The 21,310-nt window shown below is 36.1% G+C and overlaps 1 protein-coding gene across 1 annotated transcript in view; it reads right to left on the bottom strand.

Annotated features, from left to right (window-relative positions):
- Positions 1–247: 247 nt before the first annotated feature.
- FAM177A1 (family with sequence similarity 177 member A1) overlaps positions 248–21,310 on the bottom strand; it is a 38,887-nt gene continuing 17,824 nt past the window's right edge. The window contains exons 2-5 of the mRNA XM_004436410.3: positions 18,167–18,340; positions 5,294–5,360; positions 4,093–4,190; positions 248–2,283 (exon numbers count right to left, since the gene is read on the bottom strand). Of these exons, the coding sequence (XP_004436467.1) occupies positions 2,077–2,283; positions 4,093–4,190; positions 5,294–5,360; positions 18,167–18,340 (546 nt within the window). The 3' untranslated portion in view covers positions 248–2,076. The remainder of the gene's footprint in view (positions 2,284–4,092; positions 4,191–5,293; positions 5,361–18,166; positions 18,341–21,310) is intronic.

Raw genomic sequence — 21,310 nt, forward strand, 5'->3', positions numbered from 1 at the left:
ATTTTACTTTAATTAAAATCATAAAAAATTTGTCTTTATTAACCAGTACCAGGGTTACATTTTACAAAACTTCATTTTGTTAAGGATTTTTGTTAGAGTATTTTTTAATTCACTGTAAAAGTTCTCAATTATACTGTTTATTTTTTATGGGATGAAAGATTAGAAGAGGGTAGAATATCATGAACTATGATCCAGAGGGAATAGTAATTATTAAAAGGGTTGAAAGGGAAGAAAAAGTGAAAGAGGCTTAAAAATAAGACAAACCATTTAATGCATTTATGGTAAATTTTATAGTTTGCATAAATAAAAAGAATAAAAATTTAAGGCACAGTAAATAACTATATTAACATTACAAACTGGCCACTGTTGGACAAGTAGAGAAAGTAAAATTCAAGAAACGTAAAACCTTCATAAGTCATTATCTTCCTGCTACTACAATCACAGAAGCTTCTAGGTAAACTCTTAGATCTAGTGCTTCTAGGAAGAGATGCCTTCACTAGATAACTAAATAAATATCTGTCTTGGAAGTACTATCTCAAACAAAGTTAAAATGTCAGGTTAGCATGTTTTAGAACTATTGGTAAACTATAATTTATGGTGACATTAATTAAATCTGAAGATTAATGCTTTAAGCACTAAATTATATAGAGTTTACACCCATGACTAATTACCATCACATGCCATGAACCACCATACCATGAATCCATGTAACTAAGATTCCTAATGAGGAAACTTATCTTTCCTAATCCTTCAAATTGAATTTAGTGGCCAGATGTTCATGTTCATTGATAACATTTCCATTACAGGCCCACTGTACCTATCTTGTGAGTTTCTTTGAAGCCATATTTTATATAGATATATCTATATTTAAGATTGAAAGCTTAATGCTGTTTAGAAGGCTATTAACAACCATTAATCTAAAAGCTAGACGTTTGTGAATAGGCTTTTTAAGAGCAGCATATCTGAAATACTCCACATTTTTCCTTACCTACATTAAGTTACAAATCCAAGTCATACACATACAAGATTCTGAATACATATTTGGAATATTTTCAAAATTACTTTCATATTATACTTCTGTGAGGTTTGCTTATGGCACAATGGGTAAAGAGATGGCCAACCTGGGTCAAGTAAACTGTCCACTTTACTGTTGTTACTTTGACGTGGTGAGTGACAGGTAACTTCATTATGCTACCACTGCACCTTGTACAATATTTAGCAGTGAGCCCCTGAGGGTTAAGTCTTCATCTGTCCCCCAGTCCCACCCCCATCCCCGCAACTACTTGGCCTATAGGAGGCATTCAGGGCTGAATGAGTGACAGAGCCAGGATGCCATGTGGATAATCACTAGGTATTACCACTTGAATACTAATACATTCATTCCATAACTAGGGTCTAGGGTTTTCAACATTATGTTTAAAGCTAGTTATTTAATTTGAATAACTACTGAAAAAGAATATAAGAGTAAATAACCTGCATTAAAAAATGGAAACCTATCTTAAAATTTGGTGTTTTTATAAACTCAATCACTTTTCCATAAAATAAAGTTATTGTCAAGGAAAGAAAATTCAATGTGCTTTCATCTTGCTCCTTTTATTACACACTCAGTGAACCATCCTTAGTATGAAATTAATGGTTATATAAATGTAGGACATAACGTGAGAAAATGTAGGGGGAAAACATCCTCATTTTAATCAGAGACTAGGAATATCAGCTCCAATCAGCCTTAATCAGCAACTTACCTATTTTTTTCCTTACAAACACAAATAAAAGACAAGCTTCATAATTTAGTTCTTAATTGGTGGTTAGGGCTCTACAATGTCCTTAACTTTTTTTAAAGATCATTTTAAAACCAAAGCACTAATTTGACACACAGTAAAAGCATAGTACAAATATTCACATTTCAGATATGGCTCTTGCTACATAGAGCCTAAGAATGAAGACACATTTTTCCCTTTCCAGATAACTTAATAATTTAAAATATAAATAACTGTATTAAGTCCCACTGAATAGAGAATGTGAAAGTTCCTGATATAAAAACCACGTTAGAGTTTGAAGTTTGATAGTCATTTCATTCTATGGTGGGACAGAGACTGGATTTTGTTTGCTTTCCATAATTACTTCACAATCTCCCTCCATTTCAAAATTGAGATTCACAAATGAACTGGATACCAGTGTTTCTGGTTGATCTGTCTGAACAATGGAATCAGCCTGCAGCTTATTCTGTTGGTATTCTCTTTCTGCTTCTTCAGACATCCTGTTTTCTTCTTCTTCTTCTTCTTCCTAAAAAGAGGAAATATCAAGAATAGTTGAAATGTAAGTGTCCAAAAGGAATAGTATTTGCTCTCTTCTGTCAGTTGCTAGTGCTTTTTTTTTCCCTAATCAAAATATCAGTGCTCCTGAAATTTATGTAATGTTATAAACCAATATGACCTCAATTTAAAAAAAAAAACACATTAGTGTCATGTCCAATTCAGTTTGGTCTAATTAAGACAAGACATGCTTCCTTTTCCCCTGTTCCCAAATTGAAATGAAAACTACTGTATGACATTTTAAGGAAAGTGAAGTTATTTTTAAAACATCATACAGCACTGCTTAGCTTAGATGAGACCTGAATTAACTTTGGAATGGGCTACATCTCTTCAGATTAAGTCTAATCTAAATAAAAAATTAGCTAATACTATATCATTTCCATTACAGGGTTTCAGCCTATTCAGTGGAATAGGGTGGTCAATTCACTAGATGGTATAGCATGCTTAGGTTCTCATAAGCACCTAGTATACAAATAAGGCAGAGCCCGCCCTCAAGAAGTTTACAATCTAGGAGGGAAGTTAAGACATGTAAAAACAGTATTAAGACAGAAAGGAATGAGCACTATAGAGATTTAGAAAAAATAAATAACTTCTAGTTTCAGAACTACTAAATTGATGGAGGAGGTAGCATTTGTATTGGTCTCTGCAGTAGGACTAGTCAGTACAGAGTGAGTAACCTGTCAGGAAGATTAATCTAGAGCTTGTTTGAGAGTGAATGAGAAAGAGAGACCATTTAGGAGGCATTATAATAGTCCAGATAAGGTAATGAGGCTCTAAACAAGGCTGATAGTGTTTAAAAAAAAAACAAAAAAAACCACTCATTTGTTCATAAAATATTTTTGAGACCACATAAAGTCAGCTGACTTTTCCAGATTCATCTCCAGCCACTCCCCCATTGTACTCTATGCTCCAGTGACAATAAAGTCCTATTCTTGTCATTTTCCCCAAACACATAATGTATCTTCATGGCATTTACCTGAACTGCCTTCCTCATTTGCTTGAAGGAGAATAATAAAAGATTCTAATCTTTATTTCATGCTCACCAATATACACTAGGTGCTGTTCTTGGCATTTTACATATTAACTCACTTAATCCTTAGAGCACAGACTCTCTGCTGCAATCCTCCTCATTAGAAAGCTGAGGGACTGAGGCTTACAAGGGTTAAGTACCTTGCCCAAGGTTACAGAGTTGGAAGTGGCAGAGCCAGAATTTGAATTCAGACCCTTTGGTTCTTTAGCCCACGCTCTTAAGCATTAAAGCTTTTTTATTCTTTAAGACTAAACTCATTTCACCCCACCCTAAGACGTCACTACATCTGCAGACAGAATCGCCTCACATCTTTGTGCCCAAACCACTGGCACTTACACATTTCTAGTACGTGTAATTTTCTGTGTGTCAAACCCACTCCACTTCTCCTCCATCCTGTCTATGTGTCCTAAGTACAGAGACTAGGTCTTGTTTCCTCATCTTAAAATTGGAATAATCATCCAAAGACAGGCATGTAAAGGTCAAATAAGTTAACATATATAAGGCACCTTACATAGCACCTAGCACAATGAAATCTAGCTCAGTTTTGTACACAGATCCTAGGGAAATGTCAGTATTAAAAAATTCTAAAATGTTTGCTGATTTAATAAAGAAATTAATGACTGTAGAATGAAATACCCAGGATAAGGGAGCTACCCTTTGGGCAGTTAGAGAATACATGTGTTCATTATGTAACCCGTCAAGTCCACAGCAAACTAAACCGCATCAAGAAAATATAAAAAGACGACACACCTCCTTCTTCATCCGGTAATACTCATCAATGGCATACTGGTATTTTGGGGTGCTGATGCCCAAAGCAGAGGCAATCTTCTCTCCAAGAAAGTCACACACTAAAGATACAAAAGTTAAATGGCTTACACAATTCAATAAACATTTCTTGAGCACTTTCTATGTGCAAGGCACTGTAGAAATACAAAAGTTACAGTCCCTGCCCTCAGGGAGATTATGAACATTCAGTACATCTCTTCTTTATATCCACCTTGATTTCCCCAAGAAGCACTAGTGGCTCCTTCTGGGCTCCCAATAACACTCTGTTCATACCTCTTATTGTAACACATCTCCAGGTATTATAATTATCTGTTACATGTCTATTTCTTCAAGAAAAATGTGTACTCTTAGAGGGTTGGGATACCATTGGGCTGGAGGAGAGGAATAGCTTGTACTACAACATTTACTGAGTGCCTGTCACATGCCAGGCACCATGAAAGGTTAGACTCAGGCTGAAGAACTTGCCCAAGCTGACAAAGCAGATCCAAAATCAAACCCAGGTCTGAACGTAAAGCTCATGTTCTTTTCACTACACCAGACTATCCAGCTTATATTGAGTGCTCAGTAAATGTTTGTTGAATGAATTACTATTCAAACTTAGATCCAACAAAAAGCAGAAAGTGATAGAAGCTATGACAGAGTTAAAATTGGAAGCAGAGGAAAGCTTTATGATTTAAAAACTATATTTATAAAGTTAGTATGATTAAGTCATAAGTTGATAATTCATTTCTTTCAAATATGACTTAGTTACATCTCAATTTAAGAAATGAAATATTAATGAAATAAAACATAAATGAATTATAACTACAGGCTTCAGAATAAGCAGTCAAACAGAATAAGAACAATATCAGTAGGGAACCAAATGGCAAAATAGTTGCTAAGAGAAAACGTTCAAGAACATGAAAATCATATGTAAATTAATATAGCCATTTTTCATTCCTTTTTTTTAAAAAACACAATCAGAAGCTGGAGAATGTTTTAAGTAAAGTACAAGTTAGATCAGTATCTTCAAAGCTAGCTAGCTAGCTGCTGAGAAAAGAGTGGTTAACTCTCTATTTTTTCTCCTTCCTTTTTGAAACACCCCCACTCCCACTCCCTTTGGCAAAGCTCCTATTCTTCAAACACATTATAGTAGTTATACAATATTCAAATAGAAAAGTAATACCTGAGAGGGTTGATGTGGCCGCACGAAGCATGTAAAACCATAAGTAGGGGCCCCAGTTAAGTTTTGTCTGCAACAAGAAGTCAGGTTAGCAACATTCATATCTAAACTCATTCTATATATTTAGGCCAGAATGAAGTAGTCAGATACTTGGGGGGCATACAGAATATTCTATAGACAGTACTACAAACATACTACAACCCAATAAAAAAATTTAAAAGCTTTATAGATAGAATTCCACAAAGACATTTTACATTCACTCATATAACTACCCCCACCTTAAGACCATGGAATAACCAAAAAAAGGAGTTGCCACTGAAATGGAGTTGGTAAGTCATAGTCTTGATTATTTATGATTTGAAAATCCAGAGGCTTCCTTTCTCCTGTCTTGCTGCTTTTTTTGTCTTCATTTCATAAGCACATCAGACAGAGTGTGCAGTCAACGGAAAGGGACCTCAACAAACCACACAGTACAACATACTTATGGTATAGTGGGGAAATTAAGGTTCAGAGAAATTAAGCAGGGTAAGTAGAGGCATATCAAATGAGCTCTTAATGGTGGGAAAATAAGTAACCGATAAGTGGCAAGATGAGTTTTTTGTTTCTTTAAGGATTAAAAAGGGATTAGACCATATAACCTAAAACAAGCTCGTGTATATCTGGTAGGCCAGGACCACTGGCAGAATGCAGTCCATACTGCATACCTCCATAGTTAATCCTGGTGCTGTAATTCCACAGAATACTTTTGTGAAGCTTGCCATATAGATGAGTTTGCCTCTGTGGATGAAATCAGTAATACAAACATGCTTCACTGTACCAATATTTTTGTTTTATCAAAAGAAAACATACTACACAGCCTGCCATCAAGCAAATACATTAATAATTGTTTTAATATTGGTTCTGGGAAGGGAGAAAAAGATAAACTTGTCCATAATCTTCTTAGCTAAGATATGGTAATGCTAACAAGGGCATTAAAAAAGCAAATACAAGAATATCTATAAGACTGAAAACTGCAGACACTGGCAACAACTCTTTCTTCTCTGTTGGTGAAATGAAGTATCTTCCTTTCCTGATATCTAAAGCTGACGAGGTTGTCAATTTTACTGTTATTTCCTTTTCTTCTTGGTTGAGAGGGAAAATTCTTTACCTGAGGGTTTCAGTCCTTTTGAGTGGCCACTGTCTGTCTTATCAACTTCTCTTTATTCAAATTAATTTAAAAATAAAGTTGTATATTTTAAATATTAAAAAAAAACACTATCTATAAGACTGGGCAGATGGGCTAAAGTAGAGAGGAGGAGACACAAAACACAGCCTTCCCATGAAAAGCAGGTGTGCCAATTTCTGTGACAGCATCCTGAAAAGACACACAAGGAAGCTCACTCCTTAGTCTCCACTTACGCAAGAATATCCAAGCAAACAAATACATTCAACTAAGAAAATATTGTATATTTCTCTGCCTGATCAGATCTGCTATATCTTCTATATTCAGAACAGGAGGCGTCTCTTATGTGGGGATAAGGGTTACTTTAGGGGCTCTGTTTAAGATGCTCTGACCTCAGTGTTTACCTTATGGTTTTTATAGCAAATGCAACAATGCAGAAATACAGGGAATGGAACCAATTTCTATAACCCAAGAGAAATGACAGGGCCAAGGAACTACTTAGGAAAGGACTGAGCATGCTTTTGGAGGAAAACATCTATTTCTCAATGGACCAATTCTCCTGGGGTTGTCTCTAGAAAGAATAATTGTTAATATCCAGGCTGTGACTACCAAAGAGGCAAACCTGCTCCACGGCTAAGGAACTGGATCAGGACTCCTGAAGAACATCCATCACTACAACACACAACTATACAGAACGAATCTATGGGGCCCTTTGTTTAGACAATGACCTTACTGCATCAAAAGGATAGGCGGCTCAAGAGCCTACATGGGAACCCTGCCACCATCCCAGTAATAGAACTGAGATAAGACCTTGAGTCTTCAAGACTTCCAGTTTATGGTGCAAACTCAAGTTGATTCATTTTTTTCTCCAAAAATTTAAGTATCATTTCTTCCTGAATAATTAAGTATCCATCTCGTCCTTAATAGCGAACTATTAAGACTTGCTATCTTTTACCTTCGTTTTCAAACAACTTATTTTTAGATTATAAAAGTAATGCTTATTTATTGTAGAACACTTAAAAAATGGAGCAAAGTATAAAGAAAATTTAAGTCATTCATTTTTCCACCACTCATACTTATTAACATCTTAGTTTATTTTCCTAAGTATGTACGTGTTTCAGAACATTGTTGTACTTTCTCTATCCTTTTGTTTCTGCCATTTACTATATTGAAATATTAAGCATATTTCCCAAATGCTTAAATTTCTGAAGGTGGAATAACTAGGCCCAAAATATAATCATTTGGAAAGCTCTTCCTTCACACTGCAAAACTTCACACCAAAATTTACCTAAATATTCAGCAGCAATGTATAGAACTGTCCATTTTTTTTGTACCCTCACCACAGTATACTATCCTTTTCTGTTTTTAAAATTTGACAGGTGAAAAATGAGTCCAGATAATTTTGAGTTCTGACTATATTACAAAAGGCATCAGTCCATTTATATAGGTAACAATTGTGCAAAATCAAAATTTTAAAATATATATGCTTATATACACACATATACACATATTTGAGGAACCTTAATTGACTAAATCAACGGTTAAAGGAATTACAGGAAACACGTTTACTCTTAAGGCACATCTAAGCTAAAATCTAAGGGAAATAATTACCATAAGATTGTAAAAAGATCTAGGTCTCCACTTCTTATTTTCTCTCAAGTATCATATGCCTGGAGTATTATTCTTAAACCTTTATTTTAAATATCAGGGTTTTTTTTTGAATTGGGTCTGTTTTACAAATCTACTATGTAAATATAGGACAATCTTTTCAAAATTCCTTTGTCCTATCAGATTTATGATGCATTAGAAGCAAACAGAAAATGGAAAGTGATCTTCACATTGAAGCCAGGTCTGTCTACAGTTATTAACACCTGTTAATTATTAAAAAAAAAAAACAAAACCCCACAAAGATAGCAAGTTGGCAAGGATGTAGAGAAATTGGAACCCTTGTACACTGTTGGTAGGAATGTAAAATAGAGCAGCCGTTATAGAAAACAGTATGGAGATTCCTCAAAAAATTAAAACCATGGGGCCGGCCCCGTGGCTTAGCGGTTAAGTGCGCGCCCTCCACTACTGGTGGCCCGGGTCCGGATCCCGGGCGCGCACCGATGCACCGCTTCTCCAGCCATGCTGAGGCCACGTCCCACATACAGCAACTAGAAGGATGTGCAACTATGACATACAACTATCTACTGGGGCTTTGGGGGAAAAAAAGGAGGAGGATTGGCAATAGATGTTAGCTCAGATCCGGTCTTCCTCAGCAAAAAGAGGAGGATTAGCACAGATGTTACCTCAGGGCTGATCTTCCTCACAAAACAAACAAACAAAAAAAAATTAAAACTAAAAATATCATATGATCCAGCAATCCTACTTCTGGCCACTTATTGAAAAGAACTGAAATCAGTATCTCAAAGAGGTATTTCTACTCCCATGTTCACTGCAGCATTATTCAAAATAGACAAGATGTGGAAATGTCCAGGGACAAATGAATGGATAAAGAAAATGTAGTATATACATACAATGGAATATTATTCAGCCTTTTTAAAAAAAAGGGAATCCTGCCATATGCAACAAGATGGATGACCCTTGAAGACATTATGCTAAGTGAAATAAGCCAGTCATAGAAAGATAAATACTGCAGAATTTCACTTATATGAAGTATCTAAAATAATGCAAGACATAGAAGAGAGTAGAATGGTGGTTGCCAGGGGCTAGGAGGAGGGGGGAAATGAGGAGTTGTTATTCAACGGGTATAAAGTTTCAGTTATGCAAGATGATTAAATTCTAGAGATCTGCTGTACCACACTGTGCCTATAGTTAACAATACTGTATTGTACACTTAAAAATTTGTTAAGAGGGTAGCTCTTATGTTGTGTTATCACAATTTTTTAAAAAAAGATGGACGTTGTGAGAGAAGTTTAAGAGAGGAAAAGAGATTTTATAGGTAGATTTCTTGAAATCCAACATGTAATTAAATTCTGCCTGTTGAAGATTTAAAAAAAAGTTAAATATGACATTTAAGATGTGCTTATTTTGCCAGAAAAAAATTGAAAAAGCTATGCAGGGGGAAGTCTTCGTTGGCTATAAACTTTAAAAATCTTTTTTTGAAATGGAAATCACAAAGGAAGTTAATTCTGGCCAAAAAAAAAAAGATTCAGTGGACAAATCCTTTAAGTGGCTGAATTAAACTATAATGCTTTTAACCTATTAACGTTTAAAATTTCCCTCCAGGGCCGGCCCTGTTGCTTAGCGGTTAAGTGCGCGCGCTCCGCTGCTGGGGGCCCGGGGTTCGTATCCCGGGTGCGCACCGACACACCGCTTCTCCGGCCGTGCTGAGGCCGCGTCCCACATACAGCAACTAGAAGGATGTGCAGCTATGACATACAACTATCTACTGGGGCTTTGGGGGGAAAAAATAAAAATAAATAAAATCTTTAAAAAAAAATAAAATAAAATAAAATTTCCCTCCAAAAAATACTTAAGTTATTTAGGGGGAAAAAAACTATTTGCAAGTTTGTTTTATGACCAGAAGTCTATATTAAGCTACAGCATTAAAAAAAAAAATGGTGACAGACTAATATGAATATGTGCATGCATAAATAATAAGCCAAAGACATCTGCAGTTCAGGCAGCTAAGAAAAATGTCAAAAAAATGAATTGTATCTTGTTTAGAAAAAGATTTAAGTAATTGCTATTGTTTTGTCCTGTTTAACTTCATCAACACGGACAGTCCTATTTGCTATTTATAAATTCTTCAAGAATTGTACTAGATTGTTTTTGTGAAAATTTTATTTAGAAGTAAAATGTCAGATCTCAGCTTCAGGCTGAGTTTATAAGTTTCCTACTAGCAGCATAATATATTATACATAATATTATGTTATATTATATTAATATATAATATAATAGCAGCTTCTATTTGCCTGAAAATGATTGTAGTCTAGAAGAAATGAACTACCACCAAGGAAAACATAACTTTAAAATTTCAGAATGAATATTTCAGGAATGGAGCCATCAGACTAATTTCATAAACTCTAAAATGAATCTTGAGTAAGAACTACAGGGAAAATTTAAAAATTAGGCAGGGGTTTTCAAATACCAATGGAGTTCTACAATGACCTCTTGAGTAAGATTTCTTGTGCTATCTACTATTTGCTTTGTTCACTAATACAACCTAACAGGTATACAGTTCTAAGCCATTTTTCAGTGAGTTTTCATATATATTATCTCATTTAATCTTCAAAACCAACTCTGAATGTAGATGGGGCAAATGTTACCTTTTTTGTATAATCACGGAAGCTGAAGTACAATGGGAGGAGTCAAGTCTTTGTCAAAGCAACTGATTACAACAGGACTGAGCCAGAACTAAAAACCAAAGTTCTGACTACCCATGCTGCCTCCAGTAAAGGAAATGTAGAGAGGTTTCTTATTACCCAGTGACCTGTTAGTTTACGCCTGAGAATTCAAATAAATTCTAACGCAACACGCTATATACAAGGTAATTAAAGATTTTAAGAGTGGATATGGGGGGGCCGGCAAGGTGGCGCAAGTGGTTAAGTGTGTGCGCTCCGCTACAGTGGCTCGGGGTTCGCCGGTTCAGATCCTGGGCGCACACCGATGCACTGCTTGTCAAGCCACGCTGTGGCGGCGTCCCGTATAAAGTGGAGGAAGATGGGCATGGATGTTAGCCCAGGGCCAGTCTTCCTCAGCAAAAAAAAGAGGATTGGCAGATGTTAGCACAGGGCTGATCTTCCTCACACACACAAAAAAAAGAGTGGATATGGACTTCCAGCATAATAGTGTGAGGAACTTTGCGGACCCACTTCCCAGTGAAACTGGTGAAAATTATTAAAAACAAACATTTAAAGCCTCTGGAAATGATCCTAAGGGCATATGATATATGAAGAAACATCTGTTCAAGAAAATATATGAAAATTTGATAAGAAAAGCCAAGAGTGTGTGGTAACTGAACCAAGATCACTCCCCACCCCCACTGCCTTCCAAGCAAAGTGCGGTGGAAACTCAACTCCAGACTGATACAGCCAAGAACACAGGGCTCCCTCTACTCCCAGCTTCCAGTTGGATGGCTTTCTTCCCAGGAGGAACAGGACATCAATCAGCATTTCTCATTCTGCCCCTCAGCTACTTATTACAGAGACTAATTTCCAGGTGAGGGCGGTTGACAGGTGAGGGCTCCCTTCTTCCATCAGCCCCCACTCACAGAATGGAGGCTCTACCTTTGGCATGGTGCCACTGAGAATACTGGGGCACTGATCACCCTTACCCCAGTTCGTAAGGCAGTGGTTCCATGCCAGAAGAGGCAATCCAAGAAGACCTAAGGATACTGCTCCCCACCTCCACTGAGTGCTCAGCTCCTAAAGTAGGAGTGTCACTCAGAGAGAAATGCACCACTGTCCCTACCCCCCAACTTCATTCAGAGTTCTGGCTAAGAGATTTTGCCCAGGGGGAAAAGCAGGCCATAAAACAGATAGCTCCTAATCTCTTCCCAAATGAACTGACTTTATTTGCAACAGATGTGAAACAGTCTAGGGTGCTCCCAAAATCAGTGGAGACTGTGGTAAAAGGTAATTGGGAGGAAATTTCTAGAGTCTCTGAAGATACAGGCTAAACTATAGGCCAGCTAGTTGGTAGCAAAAAACAGTAGGTGGGAAGGAAACAGACTTCACTAAAATAATCCAGCAGTCACTAAACAAATAAATAAGCAAATAACAATATCAAGACGCTGGGGGGAGTGGGGAACGCAGGGGGAAGTGCCTAGAGTTGCTACAACATATTATCTAAAATGTCCAGTTTTCAACAAAAAAACTATGAGATATAAAAACAAACAGGAAAGTACGACCCATACAGCGGGAGAAAAAGCAGGCAATAGAAACTACTTGTGAAAGCGACCAGATGATGGATTTAACAGAAAAAACTTCAAAGTGGCTTTTATAAGAATTAAGGAAAGGATAATTAAAGAAATAAAGGAAAGTATGATGACAATGTTGCATCAAATAGAGAATATCAACAAAGACACAGAAATTATAAAATAAAACCAAATGGAAATTCTGGAGTTGAAATGCACAATAACTGAAATGAAAAATTCAATAGGAGGGGTTCAACAGAACAAAAATTGACAGAAATGAAGGGAGAAATAGACAATTCAATAATAATAGCTGGAGATTTCAATATCCCACTTTCTGTTCTTTTTTGAAAGATTCTCCCTGAACTAACATCTGTTGCCAATCTTTCTTTTTTTTCCCTCCCCAAAGCCTCAGTGTATGGTTGTATATCCTAGTTGTAAGTCCTTCTGGTTCTTCTATGTGAGCTGCTACCACAGCATGGCAACTGACAGACGGGCGGTGTGGTTCCATGACTGGGAAATGAACCCAGGCTGCCAAAGTGGTGAGAGCACCAAATTTTAACCACTAGACCATCAGGGCTGGCTCAATACCCCACTTTCAATAATGAATAGGACAACTAAGCAGAAGATCAACAAGGAAACAGAAGACTTGAACAACACTATAAACCAACTAGACCTAACAGACATTTACAGAATACTCCACCTAACAACAAAATATACATTCTTTTCAAGTACACATGGAACATTCTCCAAGACAGACCATACACTAGGCCATAAAACAAACCTCAGTAAATTTAAAAGGACAGAAATAATATAAAGTATGTTCTCCAACCACAATGGAGTGAAGTTAGAAATCAATAACAGAAAAAAAAAATGTGAGAAACTCACAAATATGTGGGAAATAAACAATATACTCTTAAATAACCAATACGTCAAAGAAAAAATTAAAAGAGAAAAGAGAAAATACCTTGAGATGAATGGAAAGGAAGATCTAATATACAAAAACTTATGAGAGGCAACTAAAGCAGTGCTTAAAGGGAAATTCATAGCTAATTATGAAAGAAGAAAGACAACCTAACCTTCCAGCTCAAGACACTACAAAAAGGTGTGTAAACCAGACCTAAAGCAAACGGAAGGAAATATTAAAGACTAGAGTGGAGATTAATGAAATGGAGAAAAGAAAAACAATAGAGAAAAATCAATGAAACCAAAAGATGGTTCTTAGAAAAGATCAACAAAATTGACAAACCTTTAGCTAGACTGACCAAAAAAAAAGAAGACCCAAATTACTAGAATCAGAAATGAAAAAGTGGGGCCAGCCCGGTGGCTTAGCGGTTAAGTGCGCGCGCTCTGCTGCTGGCGGCCCGAGTTCGGATCCCGGGCGCACACTGACGCACCGCTTCTCCGGCCATGCTGAGGCCGTGTCCCACATACAGCAACTAGAAGGATGTGCAGCTATGACATACAACTATCTACTGGGGCTTTGGGGGAAAAAAAATAAATAAAATTATTAAAAAAAAAAAAAAAGAAATGAAAAAGAAAATAAAAAGGATTATAAAGGAATACTATGACCAATTACATGCCAATCAATTAGTTAACACATGAAATAGACAAATTTCTAGAAAGACATAAAACTACTGAAACTGACTCAAGAAACAAATAGACAATGAGTAATTAAAATACTACGCACAGGGGCCGGCTCCGTGGCTTAGCGGTTAAGTGTGTGCGCTCTGCTGCTGGCGGCCCGGATTCGGATCCCAGGCATGCACCAACACACCGCTTCTCCGGCCATGCTGAGGCCGTGTCCCACATACAGCAACTAGAAGGATGTGCAACTATGACATACAACTATCTACTGGGGCTTTGGGGAAAAAAAAGGAGAAGGATTGGCAACAGATGTCAGGGCCAGTCTTCCTCAGCAAAAAGAGGAGGATTAGCATGGATGTTAGCTCAGGGCTGATCTTCCTCACCAAAAAAAGAAAAAAAAGAATAAATTGAATAGATTCTTAAAAAAAAAATACTACGCACAAAGAAAAGGTGGCTTCACAGCTGAAGTCTACTAAACATTTAAAGAAGAATTATAGCAATTCTTCACAAACTCTCCCAAAAAAACAGAAGAAGGAGGAACATTCCCAACTCATTTTATGAGGCCAGTATTACTCTGGTATCAAAACCATACGAACACATCACAAAAAAATTACAGACCTATATTTCTTATGAATGTGGATGCAAAAATCTTCAACAAAATACTAGCAAACCAAATCCAGCAACATATAAAAAGCATTATATACTGTTATCAAGTGGGTTTTATCCTAGAAATGCAAGGTTGGCTTAATATCCAAAAATTAACTAATGTCACCATATCAATAGAATACAGAACCAAAACCACATAATCATCTCAACTGATGAAAAGTCAACCTACGAATAGAACGGAAGTTCTTCAAACTGATAAAGGGCACCTACAGAATACTCACAGCTACATCATACTTAATGGTAAAAGTCTGAACAGTCTTCCCCTGAGATTTAGAAGACGACAAAATGTCCACTCTCACCACTTCTATTTAACATTGTAATGGAGTTCTAGCTAGGGTAATTAGGCAAGAAAATGAAATAAAAGGCATCCAGACTGAAAGAGAAGAATAAAACTACCTCTATTTGCACAAGACATGATCTTGCACATAGAAAATCCTAAGGAATCCACTAAAAAATTCTTAGAATAAACAAGTTCATCAAGATTGCAGAATACAATATCAATATATAAAAGGCAATTGTAATTCTATGTACTAGCAATGAACGATCTGAAAATAAAATTAAGAAAACAATTCCATTTACAATAGCATCAAAAAGAATAAAACATTTACAAATAAATTTTAAAAAGAAATGCAAAATTTATACTCTGAAAACCACAAAACATTATAGAAGGAAATTAAAGAGACCTAAATAAATTAAAAGATTCATGAATCAGAAGACTTATTATTAACATGGCAATACTTCCAAATTTATCTACAGATTCAATACAATTCCCAGCTGGCTTCTTTGCAGAAACTGACAAGCTGATTCTAAGTTTCATATGAAATTGCAAGGGGCCCAGAATAGCCAAAACAATCTTGAAAAAGAAGAAAAAAGTGGAACTCACACTTCTCAATCTCAAAATTTACTACAAAGCAACAATAATCACGATAGTGTCGTACTGGCACAAGGATAAATATATATACATCAGTGGAGTAGAATTAAAGGTCTAGAAATAAAACCATGTTCTATGGTCAAATGATTTTTGACAAGGATGCCAAGACCATCCAACAGGAAAAGAATAGGACAAATGGAAAACCGCATGCAAAAGAATGAAGTTGGACCCTTACCTCACACGATATACAAAAATTAATCCAAAATGATCAAAGACCTAAACATAAGAGCTAAAACTATTGGGCCAGCCCTGTGGCTTAGCGGTTAAGTGCGCATGCTCCGCTGCTGGCGGCCCGGGTTCGGATCCCGGGTGCGCACTGACGCACCGCTCCTCCGGCCATGCTGAGGCCATGTCCCACATACAGCAACTAGAAGGATGTGCAGCTATGACAGACAACTATCTACTGGGACTTTGGGGGTAAAATAAATAAATAAAATCTTTAAAAAGAAAAAAAAAAAAAAGAGCTAAACCTATAAAACTTAAAAGAAAACATAGAGATAAATCTTCATAACCTCAGATTTGGCAAAGGAGTTTTAGATAAGACATTAAAAGCACAAGTAACAACAACAAAATATAGATAACTTAGACTTTCATCAAAGTTAAAAACTTTTGTATTTCAAAGGGCATTATCAAGAAAGTGCAAGACAACCCACAGAATGGGAGAAAATACTTGCAAGTCATCTATTTGATAAAGGACTTGTACCTAGAATATATAAAGAACTTTTACAATTCAATAATAAAAAGATAAATAACCCAGTTTAAAAATGGGCAAAAGATCTGAATAGACATTTCTCTAAGGATGATATAGAAAATGGCCAATAAACACATGAAAATATGCTCAATATCACTGACCATCAAGGAAACGCAAATCAAAACCACAATGAGATACTACTTCACACCCACTAGGATGGCTACAATGAAAAAGATAGTAAGTGTTGATGAGGATGTGGAGAAATCAGAACCCTCATATAATGCTGTCAGGAATTTAAAATGGTGCACCCATTTCAGAAAATAGTTTGGCAGTTCCTCAAATGATTAAATATAGAGGTACCATGTGACCTGGCAATTCCACTCATAGGTATACACCCAAGAGAAATGAAAACATATATCCACACAGAAACCTGTACACAAATGTTCAGCATTATTCATAACAGCCAAAAGGTGGAAACAATCCAAATGCCCATGAACTGACAAATGTGGCATATCAAAAAGGACTGAAGTTCTGACACATGCTGTATAACATGGATGGACCTTGAAAACATTGTGCTAAGTGAAAGAAGCTAATCACAAAAGACCACATATGAGTTCATTCATATAAAATGTCCATAACAGGGAAATTTATAGACAGAAAGTAGATTAGCAGTTGTCAGGGGCTAGGGAGATAGAGGATAGGGAGTGATAGCTAGAGGGTACTAAGTTTCTTTTTGAGGTGATGCAAAAATACTTAAATTGACCATGGTAATGGTTAGGCATTTCAGTGAATATACTAAAAACCACAGAAATGTAAACTTTAAATTGGTGAACTGTATGCTAGGTGAACTGTATCTCAATAAAGCTTTAAAGAAAGAGTAAATTTTTAGGGAAGTAGGAAGGATGTATTTTTTCTATGCAATGCCTTTATTATCAGTTTCTATGTAATTAGAGAGCAACTTCTGAGACGATGACTTTTAAAAGCATACATATATAACACAAATTTATACAAATAAGAGCCCCTTCAAATTAATTTAAAAGAAAAACATTTATTTCAACAATTCTTCCATTGCATGCAACGCTCTGCAATATTCTGCATGCATTTGGAATTGTCTTCAGAGTACAGTGCACAGTCCTTTGACTATTTTCTATAGTAGAGAATCTGGATCTGATTCTTTTTTTAATAAGCTAAATTTATTCAGAGTCAAATCTGATGAAAAACTAGTAATCTAACATTTTTAAAATCAAATATAAATTAATAATTCTCTATCCTGCTACTTCGCTTTATTTTCTTCATAGCACTTTTCATAGTCTGATAATTACAGTATATATTTGTTTTTTGCCTGTCTGCCCACTAGCATATATGAGCAGAAATTTATATTGCCCATTGCCGTACCACCAGCACCTAAAACAATACCTGTTAGAAAGTCAAAATATTTGATCAACTGAACTCTCAAAATGACTTCTTAGAAGGGCATCACTCCTTTTTAAAAAATGTACGGCTATCTTATAATTTTACAGCCACATCTTTTATAATTTAGAAATCATTAAATTTACCTGGTGAGTCACATAAAGTTAAAAACTGTATACTCCTATCTTCGAATCAAAACTTTAGGCAAATAAAAAGAACTGACAATTCCTAAGTTTGGGGAGAAACTATAACGGTAATACAATCCTTAATTAAGAGAGACTGAAATCCAAGCACTATTTAGTAAGATAAGTCTTAAAGAAACATATCCACACTGACAAAGAACTCTGACACTCAAAAATAAACTATTTCAAACTATTGAAACGCAGGACATATTTTCAGCCATATTCTGTAAAAATATTATTTTCTAACAAAACCATAATGCATAATTTTATAATCAGAATATAGTTGATTTAAACCTCCAAAGGCCCCTTTTCCGTTCAATATTTAAGGGGGAAAAAACCAATCAAAACAAAACCCATTGGCAAAAGGATCATTAGTATCAAACCTACGGGATCAACAGTAGGCAAAACATCTTTCTTCTCCAGGCCATCGACTTCATCTTCATCTGTGCTGTATTCTTCCATGGTTTCACCACTAACAAAGTGGATGACTCTCCTCGGGACTTTCTTCTTTTTTCCTATGACTCCCAGTTCTACATTTTCAAAGCCTCTTTCATTACTCACCTAATGTCAATAATAAATTAAGAAAATGAGAGTTAAGTGAGATTAATTTTCTTTCATATGACAAAAAAATTTTTTGGTTGCTTTATTTCAGGGAATAAAGAAACATAAGCCAATCCTTAAACAGTTTTTAAAAAAATAAAACAGATTACACACACAAGACAGTATCAATAGCATATACGAAGAGTTTAATGAATAATAAAGCAAACAACTGCATACTCACCACCGAGGTTAAAAAATAGAACTTAACCAATTAAACTTTTTAAGTCAAGAGCTAAGAAATCAAGCACCATACTTCAAGTCATAACAATTTCAAAGCTGTATAATATGTGAAGACATGCTGGTCATCAATCATTTTAAAGAATAATACCTAATTATGGAAGGATTAATGTATAAAATCAAAGGAAAATCATATAGATGCACACACACATATGCTAGATACATAAAATAGTTTATATTAGGGAACTCTCCTAAGTCTTCAGATTTGAGCTTAGCCATGTGTGAGCAAAACAAAAACAGTTCAGCTTAACTTTGAACCTCTCCTTTTCTCAAAACAGGAGTCTCAAATTCAAATGTCTCTTAGGGCCAAGCAGGTCCCAAAAATGAGCAAAGCTATAGATGAAAGGGCAGACCGTTTGGAGAAAGCATGCCCCAACTAAAGACATTTAAATTGAAAAAAATTTTAAAGCACTGTGCAGGCCAAATAAAACTCATTTGTAAGCCAGATCTGGAAAGCAGGCCATCACTGTAGGTTCTTTCTCTGAACTTCCAGATTTCTTAGTCAATAATATATAAGTGATAACAGAATTTTCCTGACAGTAAAAAGATTCTACAAATTTTAAAACTGTCATAGTCTATGGAGTTCTAATTTCCAAATTTCAATCCTAGGGAAATCCTAATTTTACCTCATACATATATATAGCCATGTTCCAAACTTGGAGTAAATGCATATTGTGAGAGAAGTTGAAGAGCTTTTCCCTGTCATCTTGCCTCAAGTTTAAACTCCTAAGAAAGCTTTTATTGCATCTGCTTACTAGAAGATTTCAAAAAGGCACAGTACAAGTAATTGTGAGAAAAATCTGGCAACAGTGGTTTCCCCTGGGGATAGGGAGGAAGATGCGGGAGGAGGAACAGGTAAGGGACTGGTCACAGGGGCTTTATCCTTTTTATATTTCATTGTTGTTTTGTTTTGTTTTTGTGATGAGAACATGTTCCTATATTACTGGTACAATTTTAAAACTAACCCAAAGCACAATGAAACAGGACTATAGGACTGCCACGATTAGAGGCCATGTCAGTGGGATTCTCTAGAATAGTCCAGAGTTCAAAAATTTTGCCCTCTGTAAAGATTCTTACACTTGTAGATATGACCAAACATAACTTAAACCCACGACTATTGTTCTACCGCTAGAAAAGTTCTCTGAACTGCATTTGCAGAAATGGGATTGTACTGACAAAAAGTGGACTAGAGTTAACCAGTCATGCAAGTTTAAGTAACTTTATTTTTATGCAGTGTATCCTCCTAATCCTCTAAGGGCCTTCTTAGAAAAGAGATAATAGTTCTTCTCGATTACCTTCATTTCCCAAAGGTAAGTTTAGTCATTACCAGTATTTGAATCCAGATATGTCCAACCCAAAGAACATACGTATGGTTCCGTGACACACACGGACATCACTGACAGCAACTAGAACTAATGTATAGCAAACTGAGATCATGAAAACCGTGACAGCATGGACTATCTATGGATTAACCTGAAATAACAAAAACCATAATTCTCCCTAGCCTGTCCTGAGGGTCCAAACAAATCCCAGACCTTCATAAAGGAAGACCAGCCCATTTATTGTGTCCATTAACAGAATGGCCAACAAATGGTCCACCTAAGCCACCTTTCTTTTATCCCCAGTCCCTAGACATGGTGAGCCATTCCTACCCCATCTCATCTTTCTCCTTGATATAAGATTGCGTTTATGGTTGTCCTGACATCAGTGTCTCCTCTGGACCATGACTTTTTGGATTCCTTTATAGACAAGGGAAAGTCAGAGGTGCAGAGTTAGATCTCCAGTCATCATACTAACTGGATGGATCGATGCCAAAGCAATAATCCCAGTCAGTGGATAGAGCTGAGACCTTTCACAGTACATCACCCTGACCCATTCCACCTCCATCCACCCCCATGAGAGCAGAAGTAGCTTCTCATTGCTCCCTCTAGCAATCTCTCATTGGCTTAATTTTTCTTTTCTAAGACACAAGCAAAGGAGAAGGGGTGTCTCTCATTGGCGCAACTACTTTATCTTCCTTAGACGACTTTAATAAATCAAAATATTCTGGCTGGGTCATAACAACTAGTATAAACTTAGCTACTATCCCATTAACTCTGACTCCTGGCTATATTCTTTCCAAAAGGTTAAGAAAAAATCTACAAAGGGGAAGGCTGTAACATGATTCATATTTTTCATTCCAATACCAAAGATAGTTAAGTATAAACAGAACTTTGAGTAATATTCTCTATACACAATATGTAATTAAAAATGGCATTTTATTTGCTCTAATCATCACACTTCATATAAAGATTTTTATTAAAGAGACTTTAAGGGCTTTCTTTAAAAAGCTTGATATTAATTTTTAACACAGTAAAACCCAAGTTTTAGGTTTATCATCTTAAGTAGGAACGAGCAAACTTTTTCTGTAAAGGCCAGATAGTAAATATTTTAGGCTTTGTGGGCCATATAGTCTCTGTCACAACTACTGAACTCTGTGAAAGCAGCCATGGACAGTACATAATGAATGCACATGGCTGTGTTCCAATAAAACTTTATATAAATCAGTTGCTGGAGAGATCTGGCCCATAGGCGATAGTTTGTCAACACTTCATCTTAAGGAATCAGATTGGCAAGCAAAAAATCTGTGAAAGACAATATGACATGTGATTCCAACCTCTACTTGCAGAGGGAGAAGGGGGAGTCAGTTAAGGG

Source organism: Ceratotherium simum, chromosome 3 (assembly GCF_057802395.1).
Source record: "Ceratotherium simum simum isolate JZ-2026a chromosome 3, ASM5780239v1, whole genome shotgun sequence".
Classification (NCBI taxonomy): Eukaryota; Metazoa; Chordata; class Mammalia; order Perissodactyla; family Rhinocerotidae; genus Ceratotherium; species Ceratotherium simum.